This window comes from Schistocerca cancellata, chromosome 5, assembly GCF_023864275.1.
Source record: "Schistocerca cancellata isolate TAMUIC-IGC-003103 chromosome 5, iqSchCanc2.1, whole genome shotgun sequence".
NCBI lineage: Eukaryota > Metazoa > Arthropoda > Insecta > Orthoptera > Acrididae > Schistocerca > Schistocerca cancellata.
This window is the reverse complement of record NC_064630.1, coordinates 665,835,498-665,854,291: the sequence shown is the minus strand read 5'-3', so window position 1 is coordinate 665,854,291 and position 18,794 is coordinate 665,835,498. Positions and strand designations below refer to the sequence as shown.

The 18,794-nt window shown below is 40.8% G+C and overlaps 1 protein-coding gene across 1 annotated transcript in view; it reads right to left on the bottom strand.

Moving 5' to 3' along the window:
* LOC126188756 (sodium-coupled monocarboxylate transporter 1-like) overlaps window positions 1–18,575 on the bottom strand; it is a 93,936-nt gene extending 75,361 nt beyond the window's left edge. Inside the window, exons 1-4 of the mRNA XM_049930366.1 lie at window positions 18,334–18,575; window positions 12,344–12,581; window positions 6,820–6,937; window positions 6,448–6,515 (exon numbers count right to left, since the gene is read on the bottom strand). Coding sequence (XP_049786323.1) covers window positions 6,448–6,515; window positions 6,820–6,937; window positions 12,344–12,581; window positions 18,334–18,575 — 666 coding nt within the window. The remainder of the gene's footprint in view (window positions 1–6,447; window positions 6,516–6,819; window positions 6,938–12,343; window positions 12,582–18,333) is intronic.
* Window positions 18,576–18,794: the final 219 nt, after the last annotated feature.

The following is an 18,794-nucleotide window of genomic DNA, read 5'->3' as shown; positions in this document are numbered from 1 at the left end:
CCACAATAACAACAACAACATATATTGAAAGTAAAGGTCAATCTTGTACTTTAAATAGATGCAAGCTATGACAAAATGTTATAATACTGCGCCCTAGATGTTGATTTTTTTCCCTTCTTTTTAAAAATGTTACAGTGTCAAACATATCCAAAAAGTAACACTAGTAAAAAATTTTAAATGAAGAGGATAAAGATTAAAACAAAGGGTAAAACAGACACCACTATAACACAACGTTAACAGCAACGTTAACCAACCACGTATACCACAGTATTTGTAAAGTGACATACATAATCATACTTTTATTAGAATATGTCAAATAACCTTCATTTTGAAGGACAGTTACTTTTGTGTACGGCAATGTTTGGCCTTGAAAGGCTATGATTTCGTATTTAACTATTTGGTAATGTCAATTAGAATCTTTTTGTTCAACTTTTTAGCGCAATACGCGAATCAAAAAGTAGTTCCCTACTAGATGGTTGCTTCATATTTCTTGATAACAAAACATCAAAAGATGTGAACAAGTTCAGTGTGTCGCTTTCAGGTTTTCGTATGCTTTGTGTGTTCGTACTCTTTCTGACATACTTACATACTCATTCATTCAAAAACAAATATGACCTTTGATTAAATAACGGAATAGTTCCACCGCTTAAAGTTTTATTACCAAGCGGCGTAACATAATCTTTAAAGCACTGGATTCACATTCGCGACTAGAGTGGATTAAATACCCAGCTCGTTACCCAGATCTATGTTTTCCTTGGTATTATAAAGTCTGTTAACGAACGCTACACTTATTCCATCCGAGCAAGCGTTGTAACTCTCAAGATGTCAAGCATGTCTAATGCTAAATGGTTGCTAAATCCTAATTTTCCTTTCTTCCCATTTTTTGAACATTTCACTGGTGTTTATGTTTTTAGAGTACTTTACGTTACTGAGAAGTACACAATTAAGAACTGTGAGAAAGTTAGCATCCGAACTGGGCACCACGAGATAGACGATATTAAGGAATTCTGCTACCCAGGCAGGAAAACAGAACATGATGGAAGGAACGAGGCTGACATAGCAAGCAAACTAACTCTGGCGAAAAGGGCATTACTGGACAAGAGAAGTCTGCTAATACCAAACATATTCCTTAGTTGTAGGAAGGAATTTCTGGCTGTGTATGTTTGGAGCTCAGCATTGTATGGTAGTGAAACATGAACTGTGGGAAAACAGGAACAGAAGAGAATCGAAGTGATTGAAATGTGGTGCTACAGAAGAACGTTGAAAATTAGTTGGACCAAGACAGGTAAGAAGTGTGGAGGTTCTCCGCAGGATCGGTGAGCAAAGGAACACGTGGAAAACACAGACGATAAATAGGGACAGGATGGTTTGACATCTATTAAGAAATCAGGGAATAGCTTCCACGGTACTAGAGGGTACAAAACTGTAGATGAAGAGAGAAATCCTAATACAACTGGCAAGTAACTGAGGACGTAGTTTGTAAGTGTTACTCCGAAATGAAGAGCTTGGGGCAGGAAAGGGATTAGTGGCGGGCTGCAAGCCAGTCAGAGGACTGTTGACTCAAAAAAAAAAAGTTTACTTTAAGCAAGGGAAGAAAAATAAGTTACTTGGTTATGAATCAGAAATCTTTCTCAGACATTCAAACACTTTCAGGTAATATACAGCAACCATTGTTACTCGTATATGGTGAACATATGAATTGAAATTGAGGTAATACTAAAATTGTAGCAAAGTTGTCACAACACGATAAAACTTGCTGTTTGTAAACAACGTCTTTAGCTCATTTCTCAGAGTTGTTTCGCACATGAAATTCCAACCTTCTAGGACTAAGGGGCAATTTTTACCTTCTAAACTGTTGCTAAATGTATTCCACTCGGAATGTAGTTTAGCACTGGCGATATAAATGGAAAAATGTATGTAGAATATACTAAAGCTGTAACGTGCATAACATTACCGTCTTACAATGCTATATATTATCTTTAGCGTACAAATGTCGTACGGTGATGGCAAGATTCGTTGAGGCTAGTATAATGTGGCCAGTTGAATCTCTCTTTACGGAATTGAGGTAGTGCACGACCTGTTTGGTTGTTCAAATGGTTCAGTGGCTCTAAGCACTATGGGACTTAACATCTGAGGTCATAAGTCCCCTAGACTTAGAACTACTTAAACCTAACTAACCGAAGGACATCACACACATCCATGCCCGAGGCGGGAATCGAACCTGCGACAGCAGTGGTCACGCGGTGCCGGACTGAAGCGCCTAGAACCCCTCGGCCACAGGGCCTGGCTGTTTGGTTGTGTTCTAAACGAATTACAATCGGTTATACTTAAGTAGGTTACCACTTTAACAACAAGTTGATTACTTACACGCTACAAGAGTTACACATCCATGACTCTCAAGATACCAACAGCGCTAAATATATAGTGTTTTAAATTCATGGTGATGATGTTCGACACAATTTTTAATCGAAGTCCATTTCATCAGTGACCCTCATTTCTCAAAATATTTGCAGAAAATTAATATCTGACTGAAGTATAGACTTCGAGATCTAATATTATGTCATAGGTGTACATAACTAGTTTTCGATTTGTACTTACCATCCAGGACTGCATTAGAATGATCAGATCAGAAGTTCCTTATTGCTCTTCCAATATTTTGTATCTAGTTCTCGAAAAATTTATGACAGGTATTACTGGACTATTTTTAAATTCTTCGTTTAGGTATTAAAATTGTACAGGATGCAACAGATAGATATCAAAGTGTAGATCCTACTAATCACACTATCACACTCTTGAACGAAGTTCCACGATCCACAAAATTCATTTTGAAAATAAGTGAAACACGATAACTGGTGATTCATTATTAATCCTTATTTTTCAGTGTACGGGTGCAGCACAATGATTAGTTTCGGTTCCCTTCCACATCAATCTTCAGTTTGTTCAAATCGTAAAAAAGCGGTACACAGCATGAAACTGACTTTTGACGTGACTTGTCAGTCAGGTTATACATGTGGCATTTTACTTTTAATCTTCGACTTCTGCACATTTTAAAAAGCTCACTATTCTATACGCTACGCTAGAGCATTCGTATGTACGCCAGGCCACTGAACAGTTTTTTTTTTTTCGTTGCATGTGGCTTCTCACCTTAGCACCAGCTGTGTAATTGAAAATCGCTGGCATGTGATGCAAGTTTTACTAATTTAACTGCCAATGTTCCTTCTTTAGCCGGCCACTGTGGCTGAGAAGTTCTAGGCGCTTCAGTACGAAACCGCGCGACCGCTACGATCTAAGTTCTAGGGGACTGATGACCTCAGATGTTAAGTCCCATAGGGCTCAGAGTCAATTGAACGGATTATTGCTCATTATTTATTCCCATCACAAAGTCAAATAGGGGTAATGCAGGAGTAGGTTTAATAATGAATAGGAAAATAGGAATGCGGGTAAGCTACTACAAACAGCATAGTGAACGCATTATTGTGGCCAAGATAGATACGAAGCCTACACCTACTACAGTAGTACAAGTTTATATGACAACTAGCTCTGCAGATGAGGAAGAAATTGAAGAAAAGTATGATGAAATAAAAGAAATTATTCAGATAGTGAAGGGAGACGAAAACTTAATAGTCATGGGTGACTGGAATTCGAGTGTAGGAAAAGGGAGAGAAGGAAACGTAGTAGGTGAATATGGATTGGGGCTAAGAAATGAAAGAGGAAGCCGACTGGTAGAATTATGCACAGAGCACAACTTAATCATAGCTAACACTTGGTTTAAGAATCATGATAGAAGGTTGTATACATGGAAGAACCCTGGAGATACTAAAAGGTATCAGATAGATTATGTAATGGTAAGACAAAGATTTAGGGACCAGGTTTTAAATTGTAAGACATTTCCAAGGGCAGATGTGGACTCTGACCACAATCTGTTGGTTATGACCTGTAGATTAAAACTGAAGAAACTGCAAAAAGGTGGGAATTTAAGGAGATGGGACCTGGATAAACAGAAAGAACCAGAGGTTGTACAGAGTTTCAGGGAGAGCATAAGGGAACAATTGACAGGAATGGGGGAAAGAAATACAGTAGAAGAAGAATGGGTAGCTTTGAGGGATGAAGTAGTGAAGGCAGCAGAGGATCAAGTAGGTAAAAACACGAGGGCTAGTAGAAATCCTTGGGTAACAGAAGAAATATTGAATTTAATTGATGATAGGAGAAAATATAAAAATGCAGTAAATGAAGCAGGCAAAAGGGAATACAAACGTCTCAAAAATGAGATCGACAGGAAGTGCAAAATGGCTAAGCAGGGATGGCTAGAGGACAAATGTAAGGATGTAGAGGCTTATCTCACTAGGGGTAAGATAGATACTGCCTACAGAAAAATTAAAGAGACCTTTGGAGATAAGAGAACCACTTTTATGAACATCAAGAGCTCAGATGGAAACCCAGTTCTAAGCAAAGAAGGGAAATCAGAAAGGTGGAAGGAGTATACAGAGCGACTATACAAGGGCGATGTACTTGAGGACAATATTATGGAAATGGAAAAGGATGTAGATGAAGATGAAATGGGAGATACGATACTGCGTGAAGAGTATGACAGAGCACTGAAAGACCTGAGTCCAAACAAGGCCCCCGGAGTAGACAACATTCCATTGGAACTACTGACGGCCTTGGGAGAGCCAGTCCTGTCAAAACTCTACCATCTGGTGAGCAAGATATATGAAACAGGCGAAATGCCCTCAGACTTCGAGAAGAATATAATAATTCCAATCCCAAAGAAAGCAGGTGTTGACAGATGTGAAAATTACCGAACAGTCAGTTTAATAAGCCACAGCTGCAAAATAATAACACGAATTCTTTACAGACGAATGGAAAACAAGTAGAAGCCGACCTCGGGGAAGATCAGTTTGGATTCCGCAGAAATACTGGAACACGTGAGGCAATACTGACCTTACGACTTATCTTAGAAGAAAGATTAAGGAAAGACAAACCTACGTTTCTAGCATTTGTAGACTTAGAGAAAGCTTTTGACAATGTTGACTGGAATACTCTCTTTCAAATTCTAAAGGTGGCAGGGATAAAATACAGGGAGCGGAACGCTATTTACAATTTGTACAGAAACCAGATGGCAGTTATAAGAGTCGAGGGGCATGAAAGGGAAGCAGTGGTTGGGAAGGGAGTGAGACAGGGTTGTAGCCTCTCCCCGATGTTATTCAATCTGTATATTGAGCAAGCAGTAAAGGAAACAAAAGGAAACTTCGGAGTAGGTATTAAAATCTATGGAGGAGAAATAAAAACTTTGAGGTTCGCCGATGACATTGTAATTCTGTCAGAGACAGCAAAGGACTTGGAAGAGCAGTTGAACGGAATGGATGGTGTCTTGAAGGGATGATATAAGATGAACATCAACAAAAGCAAAACGAGGATAATGGAATGTAGTCGAATTAAGTTGGGTGATGTTGAGGGTATTAGATTAGGAAATGAGACACTTAAAGTAGTAAAGGAGTTTTGCTATTTGGGGGGCAAAATAACTGATGATGGTCGAAGTAGAGAGGATATAAAATGTAGACTGGCAATGGCAAGGAAAGCGTTTCTGAAGAAGAAAAATTTGTTAACATCGAGTATAGATTTAAGTGTCAGGAAGTCATTTCTGAAGGTATTTGTATGGAGTGTAGCCATGTATGGAAGTGAAACATGGACGGTAAATAGTTTGGACAAGAAGAGAATAGAAGCTTTCGAAATGTGGTGCTACAGAAGAATGCTGAAGATTAGATGGGTAGATCACATAGCTAATGAGAAAGTATTGAATAGGATTGGGGAGAAGAGAAGTTTGTAGCACAACTTCACCAGAAGAAGGGATCGGTTGGTATGACATGTTCTGAGGCATCAAGGGATCACCAATTTAGTATTAGAGGGCAGCGTGGAGGGTAAAAATCGTAGGGGGAGACCAAGAGATGAATACACTAAGCAGATTCAGAAGGATGTATGTTGCCGTAGGTACTGGGAGATGAAGGAGCTTGCACAGGATAGAGTAGCATGGAGAGCTGCATCAAACCAGTCTCAGGACCACAACAACAACAACATTTATTCCCATCATCTTGGGAGATTATGGTATACAAACCAGCTCTCTCATGATGATATTTTCAACTACATTTGCCATAATCTTCGGCATGTGCAATACAAATGCATTTCAGTGCATGACTACAGTTACTGGTGATGTTTTCTATTGCTTGTGCATCGCTTTCTACAATTTCAACGACCTCAAGATAGTTGTAGAAAACAACCGAAACTGGTCATTGTGCTGTAATTATTTACTGAAAATTGCGTTCTATACATAAAAATATTTTACATCAATTTTTTTAATAATTTAGACAACGACCACCGACTTCTCCACCACAATGTAAGGTTTTACTACTAATGTATAAGGCTTAAGGTCACCGTGCTTTACTCACTTACCAGCATAGTGTAGAAAACGCAGACGGTACAAACCAGAGGAGTGATCCAGTGGACACTGATCCCAGACACTGTAAAAAAAAAAAAAAAGATTCTATTAATATGGCGGTGGCAGCGGACAGTTCTACTACTGTCTAGTCAGGAATGCACGCAGTACGCTTGCAATACTAACAAGGGATTTCACCGTGCCGTTCAATACGCTATTTTATTCATACAACAAAAAACTAGGCTGCCGAGCAACAAAATATATCTCACACGTTACAACATGCTTTATGTAGCTGCTTTATGCTGAGGCAATGCTACATTTTCTAAAAGAAAACGTAGATCGATGTTTTACTACTAGACATTGTCGTTAGCTTCAGAGTCAAAACCAACCTTGGCTTAGTGCGATAGCAGGCATGTACACGTACAAAGGCATGTGAAGCACCAGATTGAGCGTGAAGAACCCAGATGCAAATAAGCGAATGGTACGGCTGAAGCGGCGCTCCAAGTACTGCAACAGAAGCACACGTTCCTCTGTAAGTCGGGCCTTGCTCTTGCAAGCGTTTGCTGTTCTTATTCTTCTGCTTTCAATTTCTTCTCTTTCAACATTTGTTCCACCTGCGTCGGGGCTTACTGCTGATTCACGAGTTGCTACCTCCTAATTTTTTATTTTACTTTTTTTTTTCAATTTCTGCCGATAAAGAGTGAATTCCAAAAACTGAAAGTATTCCCATGTGCCTGTAAACTATACCCACATATTTTACGAATACTGGTGTGTAACTGCTTATGTGTTGCGTTTCTGGGTTTGAGTTATGACATCAGTCTGGCACTACTTAGAGAACTGGCATATGACAAGCGATATTAGAGGCCTCAGAGGGCACCAGTGAATTAGCTAGATGCGTTTCGAAAGTCCAAGGGGCGTTCGATAAGTAATGCAATAGATTTTCTTCTGTAAGCCTGTTGGCTTCCTTAGGATTCCACTATAACATACTATTCCCTACTCTTTTTGCTACAAAGCCCTATTTTTCAAAATACTCTCATTTCAGTGTGAAGGCCTCCACGTCATCATACTGGGTTGGCTCGTAAGTCCGCAGTGGAACCTCTGTACTGGTCGACGTCGGTGCCAACTTCCTGCTGCATGCATGACCTCCCCATCATTCACGTACTGCGTCACGCGGGGTGTAGCCTTCATTGAGCCAAACAAACAGAAGGTGCGATCTCTGGCTGTAGGTTGGGTAAGGAACAACGGCCAAATGAAGTTATGTGAGCTCCTATCGGGTGAGCAAAGTTGTATAGGGCCTTGGCGACACCTACAACGTGCTGACATGAGGAAAGTTTCCAACCGATTTCTCATACACAGACAGCAGTTGACCGGCGTTGCCTGGTGAAAAGTTGTTGTGATGCCCGGGTAAAGAGGAGAAATGCGTACCATCACGTTTCCGATTTTGATAAAGGTCGGATTGTAGCCTATCGCGATTGCGATTTATCGTATCGCGACATTGCTGCTCGAGTTGGTCGAGATGCAATGACTGTTAGCAGAATATGTAATCGGTGGGTTCAGGAGGGTAATACGGGACGCCGTGCTGGATCCCAACGGCCTCGTATCACTAGCAGTGGAGATGACAGGCATCTTATCCGCATGGCTGTAACGGATCGTGCAGCCACGTCTCGATCCCTGAGTCAACAGATAGGGACGTTTTCAAGACAACAACCATCTGCACGAACAGTTCGACGACATTTGCAGCAGCATGGACTATCAGCTCGGAGACCATGGCTGCGGTTACCCTTGACGCTGCATCACAGACAGGGGCGCCTGCGATGGTGTACTCAACGACGAACGTGGATGCACGAATGGCAAAACCTCATTTTTTTTCGGATTAATCCAGGTTCTGTTTGCAGCATCACGATGGTCGCATCCGTGTTCGGCAACATCGCGGTGAACGTACATTGGAAGCGTGTATTCGTCATCGCCATACTGGCGTATCACCCGGCGTGATGGTATGGAGTGCCATTGGTTACACGTCTCTGTCACCTCTTGTTCGCATTGACGGCACTTTGAACAGTGAACGTTACATTTCAGATGTGTTACGGCCCGTTGCTCTACCCTTCATTCGATCCCTGCGAAACCCTACATTTCATCAGGATAATGCACGACCGCATGTTGCAGGTCCTGTACGGGCCTTTCAGGATACAGAAATTGTTCGACTGCTGCCCTGGCCAGCACGTTCTCCAGATCTCTCTCGAACTGGAAACGTCTTGTCAATGGTGGCCGAGCAACTGGCTCGTCACAATACGCCAGTCACTACTCTTGACGAACTGTGCTATCGTGTTGAAGCTGCATGGGCATGTGTGAAAATGTAATCACATGTCAGTTCTAGTATAATATATTTTTCCAATGAATACCCGTTTATCATCTGCATTTCATCTTGGTGTAGCAATTTTAATGGCCAGTAGTGTATCTCGGAAAACGCTCCTGAGAAGTTTTAGTGATATACGCGATTTAAATCGAATTGCAATATACTTTTTCTAGGAAACCTACCAAATTTTGTAAAGTTATGTTTAGAATATGATAAAGTAATCTTTCACTTCTCAGTTTCTATTGTTAAATGGCTTGTAGCTGCTTTCATAAATGCTATATACTGGTACCTGCGATAACCGTAATAAAAATATTAGCACTTTAAAAATATTTCACCAAATACATATAATCAACGGACAATAAAAACAGGCTCTGACGTATGTTTAGTCTCATTCTTTACAAAAGATGCACATGATTACGTCATTAATATACATTACTAAATTAATTAATTAAATAGCTTAAGATAACATCTACGTTAATCTAGGCCGCCACAGACTAGTATAAAACCGATTATTTTTAACCAAGGCACTGTCAAAAGTACATGCATCACAGTTTTACATCGTTCTTGTTGTGATTGGTATAGGTACTGTGGAACTGTAAAGCAAATGATGAAGTATGTTCCTTACGCTAGTTGCTTTAAACAATGCCATAGTCGTAATTTACGGACGGTAAAGGCAACAGACGGTATGATAGCATTATTTATAGCTATTTGTCATTTTGTCCAATGATAAATTAAATCCTGATACGACTACAGTTGTTTTGGAATTCACCTCATAAGTTGATGTGAGCTGCAAATCGAAGAAAACAGGAAGAAACACGTAGTTGGTGATGAGTGCGAAAATGGTGACTGATAAGCAAACCCATCCGTAGACGCTGCCGTATAGGTATACTTCTGCAGGCACTCCCATTAGCGTGGTTCCAGACGTATGACTGTGAATCGCAGGTTTACATGCATGAAAGAAAAAATATCATAAATATGAAAGTGATGTTCAACGCATCGGTCTGTTATGTACACAAATATGAAACTAAGTTTCAAAATTTACTGACCCATAAACTAATAATGACTGAAAAGTTTAGGTGAGACATACATGTGTAGTGAAGAAATACTCAAGGACGCAAAACGTGTCAAAAAATAAAAATACGCAACACATCTTAACAAAAAATATATATAATACTTCCACTTCCGAAGATCCTAAGTGAGGTGCTCCTCGTGGATGTTGAATAAGTCATCTTGAAGCAATGGCTTCATAAAAAAAGAATGAAACCACATCTGTACATGATCCCAATACTGAAAATAAGAGGAAGTACTCACTGAATCACGAATAATGCTAGTAAAGTGTTTTACTTGCTAGCCTGCGTAATAGATGGTGTTCCGAAGTTCCCGTTACAAACTTCTAGGAGCATTAGGGGAGAGTGAGTACATAATATTTTGAATATGAAGTCACGTCCGGAAACGTACTGTTTATGTACTATGACGGTTTTAATTCAGATGTGTAACGCGTCCACTTCTGCTGAGGGAAGAGTTGCTTGTCCTGGTATGCTATAGGGAAAACAGAATGACGATGACTACGTCAGACGGTCACTTGATGTTGTCATGCATCAGTACTGTTATGTATATACAGTATTTTGGATTATTTTCTGTTTTAGGATAAACACGAAATGTTAAAGTGTTAACAAATACAAATGTGCTTCAGTGATTTTCCGCCATGTTTTCCTTCGAATTGTTGCCTATTAACTATACTGCGTCATACCTAATTCAATTCCTCAAGCAGAAGTGGATGCGTTAAACATCCGAACCGAAACGCCGCAGAAGGGAAACGGTACGTTTCCTGACATGAGTGCCTAATCAGAATATTATGTACTCCATAGTCAAATTTTCAGTCTGCAGCGGAGTGTGTGCTGATATGACAAGTGCGTATCAGCGCACACACCGCTGCAGAGTGGAAGTGTCGTTCTGGAAACATTCCTCAAGCTGTTGCTAAGCCATGTCTCCGCAATATCCTTTCTTACAGGAGCACCGGTTTTGCAAGTTTCGCAGGAGAGCTCCTGCGAAATTTGGAGGGTAGGAGGCGAGGTACTGGCGGAACTAAAGCTGCGTCGACGGGTCGTGAGTCGTGCTTGGGTAGCTCAGTCGGTAGGGCATATTCCCGCGAAAGGCAAAGATCTCGAGTTCGAGTCTCGATCCAGCACACAGTTTTAATCTGCCAGGAAGTTTAATATGTGCATATACCGCGCTGCACTCTGGAAACAACCGCCAGTCTGTGGCTAATCAGTGGTGACGATACTGACGTCACCAGGGAGTACCGCACCACAGTTGATAAGCTGCCGCTCGGAGAGGTCGCGTTTTTTGAGGCGCCATGTCAGGATTGCGTGGCCCCTACCGCCAGAGGTTCGAGTCCTCCCTCGGGCGTGGGTGTATATGTGGTGTTCTTAGCATAAGTAAGTTCAAGTTTAAGTCGAGTTTAAGTCTAGGGACCAATGTGCAGAGCAGTTTGATCCCTTAGCACTTCACACACATTTGAACCCTTTTATCGATAAGCCACGCCCGAAACACTCATGGCATAAGAGATGTATGGATTGTCAGTTCAAATTATATCGAGGTACGACAGAGGCCGCAACTGCCAACCTATGCGCGTCACGTGTGTGGATAATGAATGGTCGGTGCCCCGTTAAACACGGTAGCCCTGATGTAATGCGGACAGATCTCTTCAGTATCCCGAGTCTACAAGCTGAAGTGTTCGTCCGGCGTCTCAGAGACTTGGGCTCCGTGAACATCGTAGGCCAGCTCTGGACCCTATGTAGGCATCACTCAGAGGAACACCAACAGGACTTCAGTATTTTGGAGGACTTGTGATAATTTCAAGGTCTAATTATGTTGGACATTTCACTAGAGGAAACATCATTTGAGTATTTCTTCATGTGTAATAAATATTTTATTACTAACTGTTGGAAATCTTTCTGATTGAAGGTAACCTACGCCCTCCTCCTACATTCCCAACATAAGCCATGTCTCAGCAATATCCTTTCTTGCAGGAGTGCTACTTCTACAAGTTTCGCAGGAGAGCTTCTGTGCAGTTTGGAAGATAGGAGACGAGGTACCGGCGGAACTAAAGCTGTGAGGAGGGGTCGTGAATCGTGCTTGGGTAGCTCAGTCGGTAGAATACTTGCCCGCGGCAGGCAAAGGTCCCGAGTTCGAGTTCTGGTAGGACACACAGTTTTAACGTACCAGGAAGTTTCAAATTATCTACGCACTCCCTCTAGAAGTCCTAGAAGTTGGTATCGACATTTTCTGAACAACCCGTGTTTTGTTCCATTAACATGAACAATGGAAGCTTATCTAAGAATTAGTGGTAAACAGAAAATAAGGAACCAGCTTCTGCTGTCGCTCCTCTTCGTCGTCACACAGCTGACTGCTATAATTTTCTGGTCTGGATCCGAAGACGATACTGCGGAAGTTGCCAGAAGACTTCAACGGTGACGACAGCAGTTGCGAACAGGAGGATGGTGTGTAGAAGGATGGGATAAATTTCTCATACATCGAAACGTCTCTCACCTAGAGACTTGTGACACTGCGACTGGAAATGCTCTCATGCGTTTGCCGCCGTGCAGGTAGTCCACTTGGGCGGTGTTCTTGGCGCGACCGAACACTCCAAAATAAATACCGATGGCTGCGGAAAGGCCCAGCATGAGTGCGAACGACAGGTGGTCCACCCATCCGAACAGCATGTGTTGCGTCGAATCGACAGTTGCGTTGAATGTCATATTGCTGTCACAGACGTCTGGATCTTGTAGCATATACCTGAAAACATTATCACGGTATATGATAAACGTAGTAGCTACCTTCCACAACTACTGCATTTGAGTTTAATAATCATCTTTTGGATATAGTCTTCCTTCTGCATCTGCAAAGAAAAATTGAGACTAGCCTCCTATATCAAGGTACAATAATTTATTTATCTTACATCTATACACGTTTCAGCATTTTAGGTACTATCTTCGATCAGTTCTTTTTCTCTGTTAGTCTGCCTGAAAATGTTTTATTACGTGATAAAATCTTATTGCATCATGAAAGAAAAACGCAAAAAACGTGAATTCAATAGTTGAGACAATAATATTAAACATAATACATGTTTTACCATAACTCCTACAACGTTGAACAAGATCACTCATATAATTTAAGTTTTACGATAAAAACACGATATGAGATAAAAAATTTAAACGGAAATTTTAAAAAACTGAAAAATAGAAAAAGGTTTGTTTTTGGTAACTGGAAAGCTGAATAAAGTATATTATATATGATATTACTAGCAATAAATAACTGATATCTTCTTCTTCTTTCGTTTCACCCTCTTTGGGGTACGCTGGATCAATCATTTCTTTGTGCGTTGTTCTTTTCTTAGGGCCCAGTATTTCTTCATTCTTTCTGATCTTCTTCTCCTCTCTTCTTCCGAGATGAAGGATTTGGACTTTTGTGTGGATTTGTCTTGGAACCTTATGTTTTTATGTTTAGTAATTAATTTAGCAGTTCGATCAATAAGTGAATTTTCTGAAATATTTAATTCCACTAGGTCTTTCTCAGTTTCTTTAAACCAGTTGGGGTTCGTTTTTCGGTTACGGAAGGAGTCAAAGATTTGTTTAGTTAATCTGTTGGAATTCATTCTGAGAAGATGACCATAAAAATTTATTCTCCTTTTTCAATTTTCTTGTAGAGAGTTTCATTTTTGATGTATATAATCTTATTGTCTTGAAATTTTGGCCCAATGATTTTTCTTAAAATTTTTCTTTTCCTTTACCTCAGGTTTCTACATTTGGCCTTTGAAATTCATGTTAAGTGTTTTTGCTGCATACAGTGCTTCTGGCTTAATCACTGTCTTGTAATGTGTAATTTTGGACCCCCATGAAAGGGATTTTTTGTTGTATGTATTTTTTGTTAGTTGGAAGGCCAATTCAAGTTTATTTTTTCTGGATTCCATTGCTTTGCTTTCCCCAGCATTCCAAGTAATCCATTCTCCGAGATATTTGAATTGTTTTACTATTCCAATTTTCTGTTCTTGAACTTTGAGGTATTTACATGAGTGCTTGATGCCGTAAATAATTGTATAGCCATGGTACCTTATTTTCCTATTTATTATCGTACACCTAAATTAGCATTGTAGACCTAATATTAGACGAATGATATTTCCTTGATCAAATGTATAATAGCCTTTACCTATACGTATAAGGGGTATCCCTTCTAAGAGGGTTTGCAATTTGCAGCTTTAGTCAGCACAGCCATATAGTGCTCATCATGTCTTTTACGCGACGCCCAACGTTGACCGAAAGCGTTGCTTTCCTTTCTGTTAGGAACAAAACTTTTTTAAAAGTGGAAGTGTGATTGCCTATTTGATAGAGCGATTCCAAATTAGTGTAGTGCGATATTCTTTTTACTGAGATTAACAGGGGTATTAAAACATGAAGAATATCCAGTATTCAAACAACTAATGAGCATCACTGCTGTGTTGCGGCAGCCTGCTCTGTCGTTGCTGGAGTTCTGGATGTTCTTCTCCGCGTTTTACTGTCCTTACATATAAATAAAACAAAGGACGCACAGGACCCATTTGGGACAGCTCTTTCGAATAGGGAGGCAAAAGCATCTGGAAAACCATTTTTCTTTTCATAATGAGAAACAATCAGATGCTTTCCGTCCGCATTATGCGTTACATGAAAAGACATGTTGAGCAATATTTGTTTGCACTGATTCCAGCTACACAGTACGAACACGAAATTGCAAAGATCTTCCGAGACATCAGGGACATCTGCTGAGACATCAAACGAATGTTTGGTTGGACACCCTGCATATGTACATAAAATTAATTGATGTTTGTGTGTGTGTGTGTGTGTGTGTGTGTGTGTGTGTGTGTGTGTGCGAGCGTGTTCAGCATAGTGCTGCGAAAGACCCCGAGGACACATGTATTTATGTATGCTCCACTCTTCCTCCTAAAGCACTGGATGTATTTCAACCAAATTTGGTGCATAGTTTATAAATACTGCTGTGGGGAGGGGGGGGGTAAAAACCACCTAACACCTACTGGGCTTGGGTACCATAAGAGAAGGTGGACTTGTGGAGAAGATGAGATGGACAGAGAGAGGGGACAACAAGATGGACAGACTGAGACTGAGTAAGAGGAAATGGACAGAAAGAGATGGGGGTGGAAGGAATTAGAGAGCGGTAAGAGCATTTGGACAGAGGGAGATGAAAGTGGACAGAGATAGGGGAGGAGGAGTTACAGTAGTAGAAGTTAGGAGATAGGCGGAAAGAGGGGGATGCAGATCTGGACAGAGAGAAGGAGTAGAGGAGATTGACAGGAGGAAGAGGAGGGCATGGGGTACAGGAGATGGGTGGTGAAGGAGATTGACAGAGAGAATGAGGAGGCGATGGATAGAGACAGTGAGGAAGAGAAGAGGGACAGAGAAGGGATACATAGATGGATAGAAAAGAGTAGATGAAAATGGAAGGGGATGTGAAAGGAAGATTGAAGAGGGAAACAGTGTGAGGTGGGAGACGCAGAGTGCGTGAGGAAGTAGGGGGAGGAGGAACATGTTGTGAAGAGGCATATGGAATAGGGAATGTTAATGTAAATTAGCATCCTGTTATCACTGCGTTTCAGATAAAAGTAGCTTTAACCTGAATCTACCGAATGTATAACACCCTTCGTAAGATTTTTTTTTAGACAAACTAATAAAATCCGTAAAAGTACATTATTCTTACGTAAAATGGAAACCAGTTTTCAGTTAATTGAACATTTTCTTGGCAATAATTATAAAATAAATATGGATATTAACATTCTGCTGTACACAACCAGACCAGAATACTGTGGCAAACAGCATATCTGGAGTAACTTGATATCAGTATACAGTAGATGCATTTTAGCTGCACCAGGCCAAATAGTTGTGGTTTCGGCCAGGCCACTAAACGTTCCATCCAAATGGGCTCATTCACAGGCTGGCTATGTGTAATGTCAACAATATATTCGACACGGTTCATGAGACTTCAGCTAGAATCGATAAACCATAGGAAATTTAAAATGGAAGGTCAGAAAGGGAAACAGCATTTCATGAGAGAAAAATTACGCAAAGACTGGTTTTCCAGATATAGGCGAAAACGAGTGAAACAACGAGCATTCCTGTCATTTTAATGCTCGCATAGTACTTTGTGGAATAATGGTAATGCTGAGTGCACAATTCGGTTTGATATTGTGTAAATTGTGATGTTATCGAAATTATGAGAGTTTATAGTTCTAGAAATTAATATCATGACGCTGGCATTTCTGCATTTCTGTATGAAAGCTTTTCAGATGCTATTAATCTGGAATGCAATTCCTTAGATATTATGATTGAGTAACGCCCACATTCATATCGATACCTTTGCTTCCGGAACGTCTTTGTGTTTCGTTACCTAGTTACCGTTTCTATGGCGCCTCGAGAAGGTTTTATGCGTATACGCAACTCACGTGCGAAGGAGTGAGAGACAGGTGACTAAGGAATGAAGAGATACCAGAAAGAGGGAGATGAAAATTTGGATAGAGAGAAGAAGTAGAGGAGATTCATAGGAGGAAGAGGATGACACGAGGTACAGGAGATGAACAGAGAATGGGTGCTGAAGGAGATTGACAAAGACGGTGAGGAGGCGATGGATAGAGACAGTGAGGGAGAGGAGATGGACAGAGAAGGGATAAGTAAATGGACAGAAAAGAGTAGATGAAAATGAAATTGGATGTGAAAGGTAGGTAGAAGAGGGAGACAGTGTGAAGTGGAAGATGCAGAGTGCGTGAGGAACTAGGGGGAGGAGGGACACGTTGTGAAGAGGTATGTGAACGATGGAATGTTAATGTAAATTAGCATCCTGTCATCACTGCATTTCGGATAAAATAACTTGAATGTACCGAATGTATATCACCCTTCGTAAGTTTTTTTTTTTCAGAAAGACTAATGAATTCCCCAAAACTACGTTATTCTTACGTAAAATGGAAATTACTTTTCGATAAATGGAATATTTTTTGGCAAAAATTATGAAAGAAATATGTATATTAATGTTCTGCTCTACATAACCAGACCAGATTACTGTAGAAAACAGCATATCTGGAGTAACTTGATATCGGTAAACAGTAGATGCATGTTAGCTGCTTATTCCAGCACGAGGGCCACATAGGTGTGCTTCCTGCCGGCCCATTAAACGTTCCATCCAGGTAAATGAGCTCATTCACAGGCTGGTCATGCCTGCTGTCAACAACATATTCGACACGGTTCATGAGACACTGGAAGACTTAAAGGCAAATATGGCAGAAGAAACAGATAACACTGCATCAGAATTTCTAAATGGCTCTGAACTCTATGGGACTTAACATCTGAGGTCATCACTCCCCTAGAACTTAGAACTACTTAAACCTAACTAGCCTATGGACAACACACACATCCATGCCTGAGGCAGGCTTCGAATCTGCGACCATAGCAATTACGGACTGAAGCCCCTAGAACCGCTCGGCACAGCGGCCGGTCTCAGAATTTCTGAAATCTTTGAGGAAAGTGGCAATAAAACAATTATTCACGTTGGCGTGTAGAGTGCATGAGACTGGCTATATAACATCAGTTTTCCGGAAAAACGTCATTTACAGAAATCCGAAGGCAGCAACAGCTGGCAAGTGACCTTTCAGTCTAATAGCCCACCTCCCCAAATTGCGATAACTATTCGGCGTAACGGGTAGGCTTTGTGAAAGTTTACTCTTCTCCGTAATGTAGATGTACTCAAATGCATATGTAACACATTTTTTAAAAATTTGCTAGGAAAAAGTTTACTTTTTGTAATGTTATACAGTTAGAAATGTTTTGGTGCTTTACGTATATCATCAGCTTCTGAAATTACTGCTGCTGTTTTAGTTTTGTCCGACTGCACAATCAGTTCCTTGTGTTGAAACAATTTACCATCAATAGATCTTAAAATGAATCAGTCATAATTCGTACATTCAGTTTCCTCATTTTGTTCTTTCCTAGGCAATTGTCACCACTGTCTTGCGCTATGTCCATCGTTAACTATAGTATTAGATAAATTTTTGAAAGTTATTTTTAGCTTACAGTACAGATCCATTTTCTTACAGACACTGGCACACACAGTGAATGGGCAGCATATCGATTCTATGTACCCGGCAACAATTTTAGAAGATATTGCATTAAACTCATTCTCAATTTCTGAGTTATCTTTCGTTCGATCACTTTTATTTATTGTTTTGACAAAGACAATATTCTCAGAATGGAAACGGCTTAACTAAGGACTTGGGTTCACCTTATGATGGATTAATGGAACAATTAACTACAACTACAACCGCACAAAAATTGCAGTACGGTTTATAATGATATTTCAATCCTTGGATATGTAACTTAAAGCTGAATATGCGCCCGTAACCAGGTTGTATGGTAATTTAAAACAAGTTTACGAGCTAGCAGCGGTGTTTTCATTCATCGCAACTTTCACCACCTGCGGATGCCTTGCTTGTAAAATAATTTATGTTACAGGTTACTTGACCACGGGCTGCCTTTGCAGAATGGTCCTTACCTCGGTGCCTGATTCTGAAAGGAAATGTTGGCAGGGTGGCGATGAGAGCGGTGCAGCAAGACCCTTGATTTCGGCGGCTGCGTCTCCCAAGCCGGTCGACGTCCCTGGTGCAACTGCAGAGCTGCCTGGCGGCTGTTTGATTAGCAACGGCGACTCCCGTGTGGAGCATTTTATAATCTCTTGCGAGCCTTGAGCTGTCGCCGCCATCTCCGGTTGCTGATGTTTACGATAGGAGCTTTCCACTACAACGACTACGAGTATGTGGAAAGAAATGCCAAACATGCGGTCATTCACACGTCTTCCGTAATCTCTTGCCTCTGTGCGCTACACGACTCAGCTCTTTCGATGCTGTAACTGTCCTTTCACGCGTTACGTCCTCATCCTCTCACGAATCATAAGGGATGAGGACGCTTAAAGGTCGACCAC